Source organism: Ascaphus truei, chromosome 2 (genome assembly GCF_040206685.1).
Source record: "Ascaphus truei isolate aAscTru1 chromosome 2, aAscTru1.hap1, whole genome shotgun sequence".
NCBI lineage: Eukaryota > Metazoa > Chordata > Amphibia > Anura > Ascaphidae > Ascaphus > Ascaphus truei.
This window is the reverse complement of record NC_134484.1, coordinates 253,346,633-253,365,102: the sequence shown is the minus strand read 5'-3', so window position 1 is coordinate 253,365,102 and position 18,470 is coordinate 253,346,633. Positions and strand designations below refer to the sequence as shown.

The 18,470-nt window shown below is 43.1% G+C and overlaps 1 protein-coding gene across 5 annotated transcripts in view; it reads right to left on the bottom strand.

The window, feature by feature from the left end:
• The window catches only part of LOC142487217 (uncharacterized), a 40,561-nt gene extending 23,256 nt beyond the window's left edge, over positions 1-17,305 (bottom strand). For 2 of the 5 annotated variants that reach the window (XM_075586081.1, XM_075586085.1), the window contains exons 1-7: positions 13,975-14,051; positions 10,233-10,308; positions 9,484-9,552; positions 6,531-6,549; positions 6,367-6,444; positions 4,346-4,482; positions 2,767-2,889 (exon numbers count right to left, since the gene is read on the bottom strand). In XM_075586081.1, coding sequence (XP_075442196.1) covers positions 2,767-2,889; positions 4,346-4,482; positions 6,367-6,444; positions 6,531-6,549; positions 9,484-9,552; positions 10,233-10,289 — 483 coding nt within the window. In that variant the 5' untranslated portion in view covers positions 10,290-10,308; positions 13,975-14,051. Of the gene's footprint in view, positions 1-2,766; positions 2,890-4,345; positions 4,483-6,366; positions 6,445-6,530; positions 6,550-9,483; positions 9,553-10,232; positions 10,309-13,957; positions 14,052-16,645 lie in introns of those variants that run through there. The other 3 variants (XM_075586082.1, XM_075586084.1, XM_075586083.1) reach the window with 3 other exon arrangements.
• Between the last annotated feature and the right edge of the window lie 1,165 nt (positions 17,306-18,470).

The window sequence follows — 18,470 nt, the reverse complement described above, 5'->3', positions numbered from 1 at the left end:
TGAGCGTGGGGATACAATCTCCAAAGTGTAGAGTGCTAAAACGCCACCCTACGCGTTTCGAAAGGCTCTCTGCTTTCTTCCTCAGGGGTATATAAAATATGGAGTCCAACATAGTCCCTTAAATACAAAATCTGTGATTTACAGGGATTGATTTCACCTGCAGTCCAAAAGCACTTGTGCAATAGGTGTAATAAGGAAGTCCTTAGACATAGTAATTCTGTCACCTGTGCTTTGAAAATGTTCATATAAAGTGCTACTGCAAGTAATTATAATCAGCTGTTACATTTAACAAACAATTGAAACATACATTACTCATATTAACATACAACAATTAACATATATAAAATAAGAGGATAATAATAGGCTTATGTGTGTGTGAATATACTCTATTCTACTAAATAATTAAAGGAGATGTTTAAATCTAACCTATTCGTGACCTATTAAATTATAAGTGAATTAATGATATATTATATATTCTAAGTGTATTGTCTAAGTGATTATGTTATTAAATAATAAACTATGTGAATATTTATATATATTGATTATTTAAAGTGCTCATATTCTTTTATTATACTAAAAGTCAAGTATTTGAGGAGTACTATAATATTAATATATGAACTTTATGGGCTGGATTATCTAATGGATAATCTGATCATTAACCTACCAAAAAGGATTTTAAATCAAATTCTACATTTAGGCCCATTGGGGATAGAGTACGTAATTCATAAATCCAATAGGATTCTCTTCTCCCCAATAGGCTTAAAGTATTTCCTCCTCTCCAATGTGGAGTGATACACTCGATGGCCACACATTTTAGACCCGTAGGATCTTGATTGTGCACTCGAAGAAAATGATTAGAAACATTGTGTGTAACTAAACCAGTTTTAATATTATATATATGTTCATACAAACGTCTTTTAATAGCTCTAGAGGTCATACCCACATACTGCAGACCACATGGACATTCAAGCAAATAAATAACGAAAGAACTGTTGCATGTAATATGTTGCTTAATTTTATAACTTTTTTGAAAGTTATAAAATTAAGCAACATATTACATGCAACAGTTCTTTCGTTATTTATTTGCTTGAATGTCCATGTGGTCTGCAGTATGTGGGTATGACCTCTAGAGCTATTAAAAGACGTTTGTATGAACATATATATAATATTAAAACTGGTTTAGTTACACACAATGTTTCTAATCATTTTCTTCGAGTGCACAATCAAGATCCTAAGGGTCTAAAATGTGTGGCCATCGAGTGTATCACTCCACATTGGAGAGGAGGAAATACTTTAAGCCTATTGGGGAGAAGAGAATCCTATTGGATTTATGAATTACGTACTCTATCCCCAATGGGCCTAAATGTAGAATTTGATTTAAAATCCTTTTTGGTAGGTTAATGATCAGATTATCCATTAGATAATCCAGCCCATAAAGTTCATATATTAATATTATAGTACTCCTCAAATACTTGACTTTTAGTATAATAAAAGAATATGAGCACTTTAAATAATCAATATATATAAATATTCACATAGTTTATTATTTAATAACATAATCACTTAGACAATACACTTAGAATATATAATATATCATTAATTCACTTATAATTTAATAGGTCACGAATAGGTTAGATTTAAACATCTCCTTTAATTATTTAGTAGAATAGAGTATATTCACACACACATAAGCCTATTATTATCCTCTTATTTTATATATGTTAATTGTTGTATGTTAATATGAGTAATGTATGTTTCAATTGTTTGTTAAATGTAACAGCTGATTATAATTACTTGCAGTAGCACTTTATATGAACATTTTCAAAGCACAGGTGACAGAATTACTATGTCTAAGGACTTCCTTATTACACCTATTGCACAAGTGCTTTTGGACTGCAGGTGAAATCAATCCCTGTAAATCACAGATTTTGTATTTAAGGGACTATGTTGGACTCCATATTTTATATACCCCTGAGGAAGAAAGCAGAGAGCCTTTCGAAACGCGTAGGGTGGCGTTTTAGCACTCTACACTTTGGAGATTGTATCCCCACGCTCAGTTCCTTCTGCGCTTGCAGCAGACCAGCCAGCCCGCTGACACCGACGGCGTGCTGCATCAGCTGCTGCTGCTGAATCTGCGTTTGCTGCTAACTGGTTTTCCTGCTGATGTCGACGGCGTATTGAATCAGCTGTTGCTGTTCATCACCTCCTGGGCGTCTTCCCAAGTGAGTCGCGGAAGGCACCGTACCAAGATCTCCACACTTACGGTCCCAGAGACGCCAGCCAGCAGAGAGCAGCTTTACAAACGAGAGGGGATACTCTCAAAATTATCCACCGCCTACTTACTCATTCCATCTGGTGAGTAGGCATTGCTACTATCTCCATCGGCGGTGCAGAGTGCTTCTATTTTTATCGCATTATTTGTTTATTAAATGTCCGTGTGTAATATATATTATTTATAATTGTTATTAAATGTTTTAATATTGAGATTTCACCAATTTATTTTTCAGCTGTTACATGTTGTTAAGTGTTGTCCGTTTATAGTCACAGTATTACGCTATGTGTTGTGCTTTTTCTTTTCTTTAAGCACAACGTGAGGAGTTTCGTGTCTACAGCCAACAGGCTTGGTTTTCTTATATCCTTTTGCAGTATATATCTTATTTGGCGCCAGTAGATACTTTCCCTTTCCATACTTTCAGCAACCCGTGCCATTTTTTTTTTTATATAAAAACAGCCATCAGCCACTCACATTTAAATCCTTGCACTTACTTTTAAACTTTTCCGCGCTTCGTTGATCTCGATCTCTTTTGCCTGCTCTCTGACGATAACATTCCTCTCGTAAAATGATGTTTCTTTTATAAAGAGAGGAAACATGTCGGGATACGCTGTCTTCTGGAAAATAAAGCAGACACGGATATTGTAGGTTTAAAAAAAAAAAAAGTGACAAAACCCTGGTTGCAGGGTGCATTGATCATTAAAAAAAACACTGCATGGCTCATGGACGTTCCCATTTTATATATTATACATACATACATGTTTTTTTTTTTTAAGGGGCAAAAGTCTTTATACTCCGAAGCAGATGTTCGAGCAGTTTTCGGCTGAAAATCCCCATTTAAGAAAGTGGGGATTTTCATTTGAAAATGGCTTGATGGGACACCGGAGTATATAGAAATAACTCCTTAGACTTGGGCAATAGCTTGTTTAAATGTTGAAATCCCCAGGACAGCCACATGACATTATCAAAACACCCTTCAAAATGTCATTAGACTATCCCTGGACAGCAATAGAGACGCTCGTTTACAGACTTCTAATGGCCAAAATCTTAAACATGAACCAAATTATCAAAAATTATCGCTCCAATTTGTGACAGGTTTAGAATATCTCCAAACTCTGCACAGTACCACTACATATTTTTAATAGGCGCATCAATGCCTGAACTCTGCTATTGGGGAAATAACGTCACTGAGCCTTGGTGCAAGCAAACACAAAGGGGCTTATTTTGTGTGTTGAGGCAGCCGATTGGGCCACTTTCCGCATTGCTTGTTGTTGGGTATTTTTCGTCTTGAATAGCACTAACAGTATACGCAGCGCTGTACAAAAAAAAAATAGACACAAGTCCCCGCTTACAATCTGTTTTTGGTGCCCGAGGCACAGGGAGATAAAAGTGACTTGCCCAAGGTCACAAGGAGCAGACATCGGCTGTATAGAATCAGCCTCAAAAAGACATACTTTGGTAACAAAGTATAAACTGCCAGTTTTTATGCATACATAGGCTGTGGTTTAATGTAGCAGTCCAAGCTGACTTTTTATTTTTTTCCCCCCTTTAATATTTGCATCAATACAATTCACACAATGATAAGTAATTAGTTGCCGATCGATCCATTCTCCTGTGATCGATCGGCGACGATTCGGCGCGGAGGTTCACTGAATGGCTGTCAGTGCAGCAGATGAGGACCAAAGATGCAAAGTTCTGTGGGGAAGATCACGTGACCAGGCAGTCACTAGATACAATTGGTGCACTGCTAAAGAGAGGGCTGGCCTCAAAAAAGGGGTGTGCCAGAAGCCGGTTTCAGAAGAGGGGATTGTGACGTTTTAAATGGTTGTTATATAACACAAAATATTCCTTATAATACATGCAAAAATGTAATTCAGAGTTGTTATTTTTTTTTTTATGCTACAAGTATTTTCTCATAGTACAGAAATGATTTAAAAAACACACATTCACGATATTGCTTGGTCTGCAGATTTAAAAGAAATGAGCCTAAATGTGAAAGTCATCATTAAACTGTATGTTCCATGGAGATCCAGAAACAAGAATAAAACAACGGAAAAAAGACATTGTACTCACTAAATACAGCACTCTGTGCTTGAAACTCATGAAATGATGTATCATAAGATGTGGCACTGCCGTCAAGCTACACAGGTGACATCTGTAAAAGTCTGGGCGATGTTTGCTTCGCCTAAAATGTTCTAGATACTGTAAACCTGGGGGGGGAGGAAAAAAAAAACGCCACCTTAGGTTATGACACAACTAATTAATTGGTGGCAGTATTTCTAGGGAACATGGTGACGTCAGAAGGAAGGTCGGAAGCTACCTAAGGAGAAGCTGAACGGGAGTAGCGTACATATGAACGCTAAGCGTAACCTAACTTGCTTGCAGAATGGGGCCCAGATCTCCCAACTCAGACATCCTTCTCCACCATACAAATGGGTAGTGATGACTGCACCTTAAATAAATTATTGCACCTTGTACACTGAAGCTACTGATTGCTACAATTTTATATACAAGTGAACATGGTGTGCTATTATTGACTTTTAACGCCTTTATTATAACATTTTGTAGTGGTTGTCCTTTTTTCTCTTTTACACCTGTATACTTTCCAACTGTTTTTGTCAACGAGTGTGCCTCAGACTAACAAATGATGATGTGATTGCAGTGTATTGTTGATTAAACATTTTCAAATGTAATGTCGAATAAAAAAAATACATTATAATTTTTATTTGCGATGTAAGTGTCATTTAGTAATGCCGTATTCATTTTGTTTCAGGTTCCTTGTTGAAAAAAGGTTGAGAAATACTACAATAGGAATCCCACTAATTGGTAAATGCTATTATGACAGAGGAGCCTGCAGTCCATTGAAGAGGCCAATACAGTATATTGCAGTCATTCAACCTCAGTAGTATCGGCTTCTTATTGTTTTCTCTATATTGGGCCTAGCAGTGAAGACAGTGGAGACTATGAGCCACGTTTACCAAGCAGAGATAAGCCTTAAGGAACCTTACTTGTACATCATATTACCTTAAAGCAGCGGTGCGCAAACTAGGGGCGCGAGACTTTATTGGGGGGGGCGCGGCGGTTACAGAGGCCCAGCGCTGAGAGCGCGAGGCCTCTGTAAATTTACTTACCGGCTTTAGTCCACGCGTCTCCATGGCAACGCAGCGTTAAATGACACCCATTACCATGGAGATGTGACGTCAAATAACGCTGCCGGGCACGTGACCCCGCAGCGTCACTTGATACTTCATTGGAGGTAAGAGGGCATGATCGAGTAGGAGAGCAGGATGGGGGCCGCAGTGCAGGAAGTTTGTGCACCCCTGCCTTAAAGGATGTTTTCCCACTGCTATACAATATGATGTATGTTTGCATCTCTCCAATGTTTTTTTAAACTGTATATCTATATAAAACGGAAAAATTGATTGTGTGTGGGTTTGTGCGGTTGCTCATTGGTTGGCGGCGGCTCACGCTGTGATTGGCCTGCGGGGTGGGGTGACGTCAAAAACACGGCTACACACGCCCACGCCCTCACACTCCGCCACCTCACACCGCGTGAAAGCCACCGAGGCCCCCCCGCCTCACAGCCGCCGATCAGCACCGCCGCCTCACACAAACTCCACCCGGTGCGTCTCACCTCCAGCCGCCCCACACCCTCCAGCTGCCGCCCTCACTGCCGCCCCAGCAGCAGGAGGGAATACTTACTGTTTGGGATTACAAAGTTATCCTGATAAAACTGAACTATTTTTTTTAACCTATATGCAAAAAACAGTCTCATATGTTTATTCAAGATATTGCCCAAAGGTTTTTCTGATACACTGATTTTGGGCTATGTCCTGTTTTTTCCTGTAAACAACTTTGAGCTGTTTTTAAGTTACGTCTCTTATTAAACGATTTATGGTACTGAGCGGTCTATTTCTTCAATTTCTTCATGCACCTTAAAACCGCAGCATGTTTAAAACAATTCTAGGCTCTAGTATTGGCATAATGTTCATATGGCAAACCCCCACCCGGCAAACCTAGTCTTCAGTTAAGAAACAGCTATCAATTTTGTTTCTTAGTAAAATACATCCCAAAACGCTCTTCTGCTGACTTACCAATTAGTGGCTCGTTTCTTTTACGAAATTTAATAAACCTTTTAAAACTTCTGTTGTACTTTTTCATTGACTTAGGACCTGAAATAAAAAACAGTTATTTGTGGGAGCTTTCAAACATTCAAACGCTATAAGGCATCATATAGGAAAAGGCGAGTAACACTTACAATGACTGGCGCGTTCCACCTTAAAGATCCAAGCCATGCCGAAAATGAAACAAAAAAACAAAAACAAAAAATTGTTCTTCATTTGGTAAGTCAATAGAAATGCATTTAGACATAATTAGGTTCACATCCTTTCACTGACTTAAAGGGAGAAGTATACAGCATCACAATTTGGAAAACTGAACTAGCAACCATTCTGTATTTTCATTGAAAGGCTAGTATTGAAGGATTTTTTTTCAAATTGAGACAGTATTTGTAGGACCACAGCAATAAAACAAAACCAAAATGGTGTCTGTGTATTTCCAAGTCCCTTTTCAGTATGGTTTTGATTTTTAACTGCAATCCAAGGTTAATTGGTGAGGGAGACATTTTTTTTTACTGAATACCTACTGTTCCTTTTCCAACGATACCAAATATTTCTATACAAGTCCAGCTAAAAAAAAAATCTCCTTCCGAGAGAAAACACAGATTATTTTCTAAAGACTTTGTTTCAGCTGTACTCTATCCAAAAATAGCTGGGAGCATTTTTCTATCCCACAGGAGTCTTCTTGTTGGTGTTTGGAAGATTAAAGGGTATTTGGGGGCTCCGTACTTTGAACAGATTGTGACAGACCCTTTTTTGAGTGATGGCAAAACATAAAAGTCAAGAAATGTATTGGTTGCCATAACAGGGAGAGTAATGTTAAATGTGGGGAAGGAACCAAGGAGTCTATTCTCGGAGTTCCAAAAATCATTCAAAACCAGGTCAATGCAACTGTGCAAGATTGAAACCAATGCTGGCAGAGGTCTGCAGGATAAGTTCCAAATGAACTTTCTGTATGTTTTTCTATAGACCTGGAGTGCGTGTTCTTACTATTATTTTTGCAGCTTGTACACAGGCAGCTAACTTTCTATTTCGGTGGAGTGCCACTGTATTAATTTGTGTATTTGTGTGTGTGTGTGTGTTTGTGCGCTCGTCAAACTCCATTTGTTTGTCCACCTGTGCAGGAATCTTGCTTAAGTCTATTTGTTCTTCCTGATGGCTGTAAATAACTGTAATTTGTGTAGACAAGTTCCCTCTGCTACAGTAAGGGTACCTGCTGTGTCCTTTTGTCATGTATTTATAGGTTTACAGAAATTACATACATACACTGAGTTCTTGAAAAAAAAAGGGACCCCTTTAGGTTATCATATGTTATATTTTTCTTCAAGCTCAATCCCCATGAAAATGTGCACAATTGTAGGTCTGTTATATGGATTATACTATATAAGAGGCACAATGTAGACAATCAATTGATGTTAACTAAATTGATGTCACTGAATTTTGTCAACAAGTACCAGATACACTGCGGTAGGTTCATGTTCACAAAATTAGAAATAGGAGTTTTTCCTTCACAGCTCGTAAATGTGTTAAACTGTTGTAACATAACCTGAAACACGAAGATAAATATAAAGTATGGTTCAAAGTGTGTGTTCCAAATGTCTTCCTTCTGCTAAAACGCACGCCAGAAGACGAGAATGTCCCTGTCCGATTATATAATCGATAACGCATTAATCCAGCTGCTCCCACTACTGAACGATACGTTGTCATAGCTCAACATCTCGCATCTTCTCCCATTAGACTTGTTCTTGCACGATCTATGAAGTCTCAAGCACTTTATAATGTGGTGATCTTTTTCGCTAAACACCATTTTGTAATTATGTACTTTTATGAGGTCATCACAAATTCCAATGAACATTTATTAGATCATCAAATTCTTAAATGTAATCATTTACTGTAACAGATGTGTAACTGCTCAAGTTTAAGAAAATTGCTTGATTTTTCTGCAAGGTATGACAGGGGGAGAAAGGGGGACCTATTTTTTCTGAACACAGCGTACTGTATATATACAACATAAGCCCCCTTTTCCTACACTACTGATCAGCCTTGTAGGTGGACCCTTGCTTTATACAGTACGTTGTGCCAACTATTTGGAAGTGTACCACTCTGCTTTGGAGTTCCCACCCTCTAACAGCTGGGGAAAGGAAGATAGGGTATTGATCAGCTAGGTCAAAATGTTTCCCTCTGGTGAGCGATGCTGCCACCACCTGCTCGTCTCTCTGTTTTGTCAGTGATTGTCCTAATCACAATCCCTAGGCTGCTGACCATGATTCAGTTTGGATAGGATTGCAAAGCATTCAGTTTCTGCGTTTTTATGGTCACGCTTCCCCAAAAGAACAGGAAATATATAAAATGCATTTCTTACAGTAGTATCAAGTAAAGAATGAATTAGTGAGAATTCTTCTTTACTATATATGTGTTACCTCTTACGTGACTCAGTAATCAGTTAACTGTGCCATGGTTTCTTACAGAGCCCTCTTTGCATAAAGGTAATCCAGTATCTTCCATGCATTAGGTCATGGCTAGTGCACAAAATACACTACAGATGTGTGACAATTACCCACACATCCTTACACTTAATTCCCCCCCTTATGTTAATAGAGATGGCTATATACAGATCTATATAGATATTACACATGTATTGTTTACCTATACCATATGGTTAAACACACACACACACTATTATACACATAAAGATCTATACAGTGTGCTCACACTCAAGGTTCAAGCTAGACTTCAGTAACTGAACTACATCAAATTCAACAACTAATTTTGTTTCAGCTCAATGCCATTTCTGAATCAAAGTGTTTAAAAATGGAGGTTTGCACCAAAAGTGATGTTCCCACTAACATTATTGAACACCTGTTGCACCTGACTGGCAGTTCACATTGGAGCTGTGAAGCAGGACAACCTCATTTGCTTGCTTCAGCGTGGATGTCTGTATTTTATGTGGATGTAATGATATGATATCAGACTTATAAATGGGACATTTTACAAATGAAATAATGGGTCCAGTATGGTGACTACTCTAAAAGTGGTCAAGTAACTGGCTGCTGCCTAAAATTATTTCTTCTCCAAATAGAATAGGAACATTACCTTTTTATGTTTCTCTCCCATAAAATGTGACTGAAAGGTTTCTTCATTCAAGCATGCAACTCTGCATACCTACAGACAAAGGAAAATGACAGTAGTACAAAGAGCAAATGTGGTCCCTGTGCAGTGATAAAATATTCCTGTCCAATCAAGATTTTATTTCTGTGCCCGAAGATCATACATTTTTACTGTTTAAAGAGACTTATAGACATGCCTCTTTTATATATACACTATTAAAAACCTGAATGCAGAAAAACTAACTGCATGCCATTTCTAAACATGTGGTAATGGTTACATTACAGGAGCGTGGCCCCCCACCCCCTCCCTTTTTTACTCCCACCCCCTCCCTTTTTTACTAGGTGAGAAGTAGGGCGTCTACACAGATTAACGTTAATTTTAGCTCCAGGGACCCCCTTCTTCCCGAGGTACACACCCGAGTAGGTGCCCCGATAGTAGCTGAGGCTGGGCACCCAACATGGCAATTTATAGCTCCCGAGGGCGAATAGGAAGCCGCAATGTCATCCGCTGCAGCTTCCTATATATCCGCGGGAAGCAGGCGCTTTAAACTTAACAGAGATACCAACAGCAACTTTACAATGTAGTTATCCCGGGAAGCAGGGAGTCCCCGGAGCTGAAATTATCACAGTTCAGCTCCGGAGACCCTCTGCTTCAAAGCGATGGGGAAATACATTTTTATTTTACTAGGAGGTATCGCTCCTTTAATACAAGTTGATCTCTCTCTTCTCACTTACCTCGCAAAATAAAGTTTTCCTCTCCAACGGAGAAGATTCTTCCGCTGTACCACTCATTTTGAAAAACTGGTTTTATCTGACACAAAAAACATAAATGTGCATTAGTTAAAGCAGGGGTGCGCATACTGAGGGGTGCGCCCCCCAGGGCGGGCACAAGATTTTTCAGGGAGGGCGCGACGGTTTCAAAGGCCCCGCGCTCTTCCCCCAAGGCATTAAATGAATGCCGGGGGAACGCGTGATGCCTCTGCAAGCTCACTTATCTTGTCTTCGGCGACACGTCGCTGTGGCAACGCGGCGTCATTTAACGCAGCGCCCCGGAGACAAGGTAAGGGAGGGGGGGCGTGAGCAGGGAGTGAAGCAGGCAGGGGGGCGCAGCAGGGAAAGATTGTGCACCCCTTAGTTAAAGAAGCATTCACCGTTTGGGACTGTATGAAAATGAATAGGTTTCAACCTAAACTAGTACACAGAACAACTAAACTGCTTGAAGCTTTCCCTTTCAGAACAGAGATTCAATACAGTTCTCTGTTGACTCCAATGACTGAACCGCTTGCATGATAAAGGTCATTAAAAAAGGTGCAACTCTCCCTAAAAATTAGTTTCAACTTGAGCTCAATGTGATGTCCCTTTAACCCTTCGGATGCCTGAGGGACTATGACCCCAAAATGCCATGGATCCCCCGAAGCAAACCACGAGCACATCACTTACTCCGGAAACGGGAGAGAAGCTGCTCTCTTCCATTACCGTGTTTAAGATCACTTTGGGTGCCATGTACAAGCACAAAAAGAGCATTACGTAGTCACTATATCATGGAGCCGCTGACCCCATGACATAGTGACTAATTCCTGTGGCACAAAATGGGTTAATGCACAAAGGGTTACAGCACATGATCAACATTACAGGTAGTCCTCGTTATTCAACGTTTCACTTTATAACTAATGGCATATCCAACGCAACCCTTAGGACCGTTTTTCGACACCGGAATGAGTTATCCGACGCTCACCACCACTGATTAACATGGGACTCACTTTACAACGGTTTCACTATCCAACGCTACTCCCAGAACGGATTCCGTTGGATAACCGAGGACTGCCTGTATTTGTTTCCTAGTTGTTTTTGAATCTACATTAACTTTTATTTGCAAGGCCCAAAGCCTGCAGAAGAGTGTTCACGTAGCAACTCCTGCTCACTTTCTCCCCTCCACCAGGCAGCACTTAACTCAGATAAGGTTATTTGAAATCTAGTAATATCTCTAAGGCCGCGTCCACACTTAGCGCGATGTTGCGCACACCGAGAAAAGGCCGTACCTCTATGAAGCAGGTCATAGAGTGCGACCGCGCGATAGAGCACGACCGCGCGGCTCAGCCAATGAGGGCGAACCGCTCGTGATGTCACAGGCACGCCTCCCCGTCGTGTCTCCTCTTCCAGATGCCACGGATTGCCTCTGCAGTAGGCGCACACGCGACAGAGCGCATGGTGCTGCACGCCTGCTGCAGAGGCGATCCAAGGCCTAAGTGAGAGGGTCTCAGTAGCCATATTAATTTAGGTTCTGGGCTCAGAGCTGCTCCCCGATGCACAAAACCATTGTGCTGTCAACATCTGGGTTTGCTTGCATGTGTTCTGTCAGCCCCACCCTCTAATGTTTATGACCCCCGTACAAAGGAACGTCAAAGCCCAGCTGAATTCATCCAGAACCCCATCAGCCTACGTGTCGCCCCAAAGGCACCTGAAAAGTATCCCTCAGGTTGAACGCTCTAAATGAACAACATATTGACAACTCTGCTGTCCTTTCAAATAAATGTCCCCAAGCCTCTGGAACGGACTGGAGGATGGAGACGCACCGCAGCAGAGCAGTGTGTTTGCTGGGTGCTTGTTCATTGCAGCAATATAGAAATAGCACCTTAACATTGTATTTTTGGTGCATGGGATATGTATACTGAGGTTTTGCTAAATGAGCATGAGGTATCAGGCTGACTGCAATCCCACATACATACATACAACATAATGACATTTATAAACATAAATGTATAAAAGAGTGTATATATATATATATATTTACATATACATATACACACACACGGCTGCAGTCCCAGTGCTTTCTACAGTGCACGCCGTACAAGCACTGCCCCTCAATGGGGCTGGGCCCCGTACGCACCTTTGCGTGGAAGGTGCAGCCGAGCGGTGCGACAAGATTTTTCAAAGACGCCGAAATTGAGTTTTCTACGGTGGCGTGGCCCCGCCGGCGGTTCAGCCAATGAGGGCAAACCAGCCGCGTGAAATCATGGCCACGCTCCTGCAAACCGCCACGCCCCCTCTCGGTGCAAACTCTCCCAGGACCGCGGTGCAGTGCTGTGCACGCGCCGGCCCCCCCGCCGGGCGCGCGTGCTACAGTCCTGACTGGGACCGCAGCCTAACATCGCCCGAAGAAGAGATCAGTGTATCTCAAAAGCTCGCACAAATAAAAGCATTTCGTTAGCCACAGAACGGTATCTATTTATTTTTTGCATTTATCAGGAATCCAGGTGCTAGCAGATACAGGGAACACCAACCAATCTATAGATACACAAAAATGTGAAGTCTGCAGCACACTCACAAAAGAAAAAAAGATTATTTAATCTTAGAAAATCATCAGGCAATCACAAAAGCTCCAGAGCGACGTATGTTTCAGACCACAAGGTCTTTTCTCAGAGTTTGATTAAAGACCATGTAATCTGAAACATACGTCGCTCAGGAGCTTTTGTGATTGCCTGATGATTTTCTAAGATTAAATAATCTTTTTTCTATTCTGAGTGTGCTGCGGACTTCACCTTTTATATATATATATATATATATATATATATATATATATATATATATATATATATATACACACACACATATATATATATATATATATATATATATATATATATATATATATATATATATATATATATAAATCTCTCAATAAACCCCCTCCGAGTAAAAATAAATAAATAACAACCAAGGAACTCTCACCCCGTTCATTTTACCTGCTCGCAAGTGTTACCGGAGCCGGGGAGGGCGGCGTCTCCCGATTCCTCCCCAGCAACTTCAGTGTCTCTGTTGCAGCTCCAGTAAAGACTGCTGTGCAGTATTGCCATGACCTCTGGGCGCTAAATGACGTCACGTAGCATCAAGCAGCCATGACGTTACGCCGCGTGACGTCTTGATGTCACTTTGCATCCTAATGTCATGGCAACACAGCGTCTGACGCCGCACAGACATTTTTACTGGAGCAGCAGCGGAAACACTGAAGTTGCTGGGGAGGAATCAGGCGAATGCCGGGAAACGCTGCCGGTAACACTCGCGAGGAGGTAAAATGAGGGGGCGTGTGCATTTGTCGGTGTGTGTGTGTCGGTGATACCATTCTGTGACTATTTGTTTTTGATTAAGCTCGGCTAACACGGTACAGATACACACACAGTCAGTCACACACACACACACAGTCAGTCACACACACAGTCAGTCAGTCAGTCAGTCACACACAGTCAGTCACACACACACAGTCAGTCAGTCAGTCAGTCACACACAGTCAGTCACACACAGTCAGTCACACACAGTCAGTCACACACACACACACACACACAGTCAGTCAGTCACACACAGTCAGTCACACACACACACAGTCAGTCAGTCAGTCAGTCAGACACACACACACACACACACAATAACAAAACAAATAGAAACATGTCACTTTACTACTAAACCTTTTACGGATTCTGACCTTTCACTCCGCCCCGTTTCCGGTTACCTGCCCCCTCCTCCTCCCCGTGTTTATCTGCCTCTCTCCCCGTCCCCGTGTGTTTATCTGCCCCTCTCCTCGTCCCCCCCGTCTCCGTGTGTTTATCTGCCCCTCTCCCCGTCCCCCCCGTCTCCGTGTGTTTATCTGCCCCTCTCCTCGTCCCCCCCGTCTCCGTGTGTTTATCTGCCCCTCTCCCCGTCCCCCCCGTCTCCGTGTGTTTATCTGCCCCTCTCCTCGTCCCCCCCGTCCCCGTGTGTTTATCTGCCCCTCTCCTCGTCCCCCCCGTCTCCGTGTGTTTATCTGCCCCTCTCCCCGTCCCCCCCGTCTCCGTGTGTTTATCTGCCCCTCTCCTCGTCCCCCCCGTCTCCGTGTGTTTATCTGCCCCTCTCCCCGTCCCCCCCGTCTCCGTGTGTTTATCTGCCCCTCTCCCCGTCCCCCCCGTCTCCGTGTGTTTATCTGCCCCTCTCCTCGTCCCCCCCGTCTCCGTGTGTTTATCTGCCCCTCTCCTCGTCCCCCCCGTCTCCGTGTGTTTATCTGCCCCTCTCCTCGTCCCCCCCCCTGTCTCCGTGTGATTATCTCCTCTCCCGGTTCCCCCTCTCCCCGTGTTTATCTGCCCCTCTCCTCTCTCCCCGTCCCCGTGTGATTATCTCCTCTCTCCTCCTTCCGTGCATGCGCGTGCCTGAGAGGAAGCCGGAGGGAGTGAGGAGGGGGAGAGGCGGGGTGTTCTATAAACCCCGGTCTGGATCGCAGGACCCGGATGTCACCAGAGGAGCCCGGGCCTGAACATGCCTGTGACAGGGCCTCTGTGACGTCACTGACACTATTGTAGTGCCCCTGTATTTCCCGCGTATTATTATTACCCAAAGCCATAGACATTTTTGTGAAGCGGAGATGCTTTTAAAGAGGCAAAAGCAGTGACTGTTTGTATGCAGGTTTCTGGTCAAAAAGCAAACCCGATGGGGATGACCTCACGCGGTGACATCACTGTACTGAAGTCTAGGAGAACATATGACCACACAACATGAATGTCACACAAAGCCATTGTGAATTCAATGTTCTTGACGCTATCGCAAAGAGCCCAAGTATAACGGTCACATTTTACATATACTTTATGTGCACTTTAAGATAATGTAATAAAATCAATGTAGCACTGTTCTCTCTTACCCCACCCCCCCCACTATTGCACTCTTTCCCCCTCAGCCCAAGAACTGATACTCAGACTGAGGTATATATTTTAATATACCTCAGTCTGAGTATCAGTTCTTGGGCTGAGGGGGAAAGAGTAGCGCTATAAGTGTGATAAGTGAGTTCTAATGTGATGGTGAATAGGGCTAAATTATGAAATAATCAAATAGTGCTTATATAATATGACTAAATAAAAATTAAAGCAATAAGAAAATTAGAATAATAAAACCATATAACGTGAATATCAGAGAACAAACCAGTCCAAATGATGGAAACAGATGAGAAAAAAAAGTCCAGATACAGAGATTAAGTGTCAGTCACAATGTGGAGTGGGCTGCTCCTTGGTTGATCTAGCCAGATCAGAAGAATCTAAAAAACAAAGACAAAAAGAAGCGCCAGCTCCATGGCATAACATCCTTTGAAACAGTCACTCACGTGACGAAACTAGTCAGGACGTCGTGACATAGTGATGCACTGATGTCATCACGCAGGTTGAGGCTGTGTCAAGGTCTGCCAATATCCTATTACATACGAAGAAAGGTAGAGGATACTTCCGGGCAAAACAGAGTTGTTATTGCGGAGTTGGGGGCTCTAAGGTCTGAATGCTGGGACTATGATTTCACGTCAGGCACATGGAGTGAAGTAGCTGACAACTGGACATCTTCCTACTAATACGGATGGTGTTTCAGCTACCTGCCTAACACCACCACCCCTCCTGCTTACACTGACTACCATCTTCTATCCAGCCACGAATAAGTATCCTCATTTACCTCTTGTGTATATCTACAGCAATATCTGGCTTTCTACCCTCCTACAGTCTCAGCTGGTTTACAGATTGTCTCCCTTGAATGCTTTTTCACTATTTGAAGTGAGTGCAATTTCTGGCGGCCACTTTCTGCTTTTTAATAAATTGTCAATTTTACAAACAATATTATGCCATGGAGCTGGCGCTTCTTTTTGTCTTTGTTTTTTATTTATATGTAACGGGTATTCCCTCTATCCCAATCACAGATACCGTGTGTGTGGGTGGAAACCTATGTGTTACCAGGTGTGGTGCAGTATACCTGTCAGGCTCACAGGAGGTCTGAGCCTCCGCCAGTGAGAGCCTGGGGTGAATCCTCTGGAACGTTCTCGGTTTCAGCGCCTCCACCTGTGTAGGGTTCTAGGGATGTAGAATGTTGCCTACACAGGACCCGCATATACAATAACCACATACACAGGAATGTATATAACCACTTTACTGTAACGCAGAATAATCACACACTTATATTACTAGTACTTCCCCTAGAGGGTAACTCCACAATATAACTCAGTCCCAAGTGTCCTTCACTCCACTAGGAGTGTACCTACCCACCACCGTGTACCCCCACACCGTGTCCACAGCCTAATCCCTTTGTCCCGTGGTCAGCGCTGCCACTATGTGTAAGGATAATATGTATAGGATACGTTGGTGCACTTAGGAAGGTACCTGCCGAGTGCTCCTGCACTCGGGCCTGCAAGCAACTTCGAAAAGGATCTGCCGCTTGGTGATCCCGTCTGATCCGATGTTTCCTTGCACGGGTCCGCCAGGGGCGATCCCACCCTGGAGATAGTCTCTGTCTCTGCAGGCACAAACTTGAGCCCAAGTCTGTTCTCTGGGAGCGCAGCGTCCGCTGTGTCCCTATCTAACACTAGTACTACTGTGACAGGGTCCCTAACCTAGGCCCTGTCCCTGTAACACCACAAACTGGGGAGTGAGGACCTCTCTGGGACCTAGGGGTTACTGACCTAATCCGTTCCCCTAGCTCTTCCCGGTCCTGACTGCTAACTAATACTCCCAGCACCTGCAGCAACCCACTGCACTAACTGTACCTGCAGCAACGCACTGCATCCTGCTTGGTACCTGCAGCAAACGGCTGCACACACACTATGCCTTCTTGTCAGCACTCACAGCACTGACAGCCGTGACACTGACAAGGCTGCACCTCACACGCCTAAGGGCAGGGTCCCTAACCTAGTGGGCTTCCCTATGAACTTACCCACTAACCTAGTGGGGAGTGGGGCCTACCTGGGGCCCGGGGTTTCTCTGGCCTAGTACTGCCGAGCCCTGCTCTGTGTACACTACCTTCCCCAATCTCTTCCTGGATACAACTGACAAAAACCCTGCCTGCACACAACATTGTTGCAACTCTGCAGCATGAGAATCTGCCAGCTCTATTGGCTTCAATGCTGCCTGTGACCAGGGTGAAAGTGCAGTCCCCAGAGGCTGCTGGGAATTGTAGTCCTTGGCACAGCTCTTTCCTATGGAGACCGCGTGCGCGATCTTTACTGCGCATGTGCGACGCTGTAATAGCCGCCGCTACGCTTAACTGCACCTGCGCAACCTCCCAGAGCTACGGCACACTGGCGATGGCCACCGCTACCCTGGCCAACCTCTGCGCATTGCGCGAACCTCGCGCCGCAACCAAGATGGCGGTGCCGGCCGGGAGAAGTCGCCGTCCCCTTCCCCCACTGCCACAGGGGTAAGGCAGGGGGCAAAGGAAGATCAGGGGAACCGGGGGTGACCCCCTTACACATATATATATATATATATATATACATACATATATATGTATATACATACATATATATATACATACAACACAGAAGCAAGCCTGCAACAGACTTAATATAAAGAATCCGAAATCAGTAGAATCGTCTATAAATAAATAACAACAATAGGACACTGACAGTGCTGGGGATAAAGCATAAAGTTCTTTGCCTCCACGCTTCCACGCTCCTCACGTTATTCGCGTCATCAGATGGCGACAACGAAGGCACGGGTCTCCAGGCTGTTCCTATTCTGTACTATTAAGGAGATTTTCCATGGGTGCGAAGTATCCTCTGCACTGACTGCATCCCATTCCAATGTGAAGTTCAGACAGGACACTGATTTTTACACTGCTGCAGCTCACCATCATCCCTTTTCAGCCCTCAATATCATACGCACATTACACTGTTTTTCTATTTTACAGCATATATTTTTCATCTATTCTGCATTGCCTGTTAGTTATTATTACAGCAGGATCTAGACATAGTGCTGTCCTTTTCAACTGTATAGCAACAGCTCGTGTGCATATTCATGCTGTAGCAGGATTTGTCATGGGTCTTTGCCTGAGCTAGGTCTTGGTATCAGCATTCCCAATTGAGCAGCTTTTTCCTGTTGACCGGCCGGTCTACAGAAGTGAGGCTTTATTTGAGCCTCACCATTCTGATATTATGTGTCATTTGATTATTATTTTTGTGTTGCTTATCCTGTTCCTGTTTTGACCTCG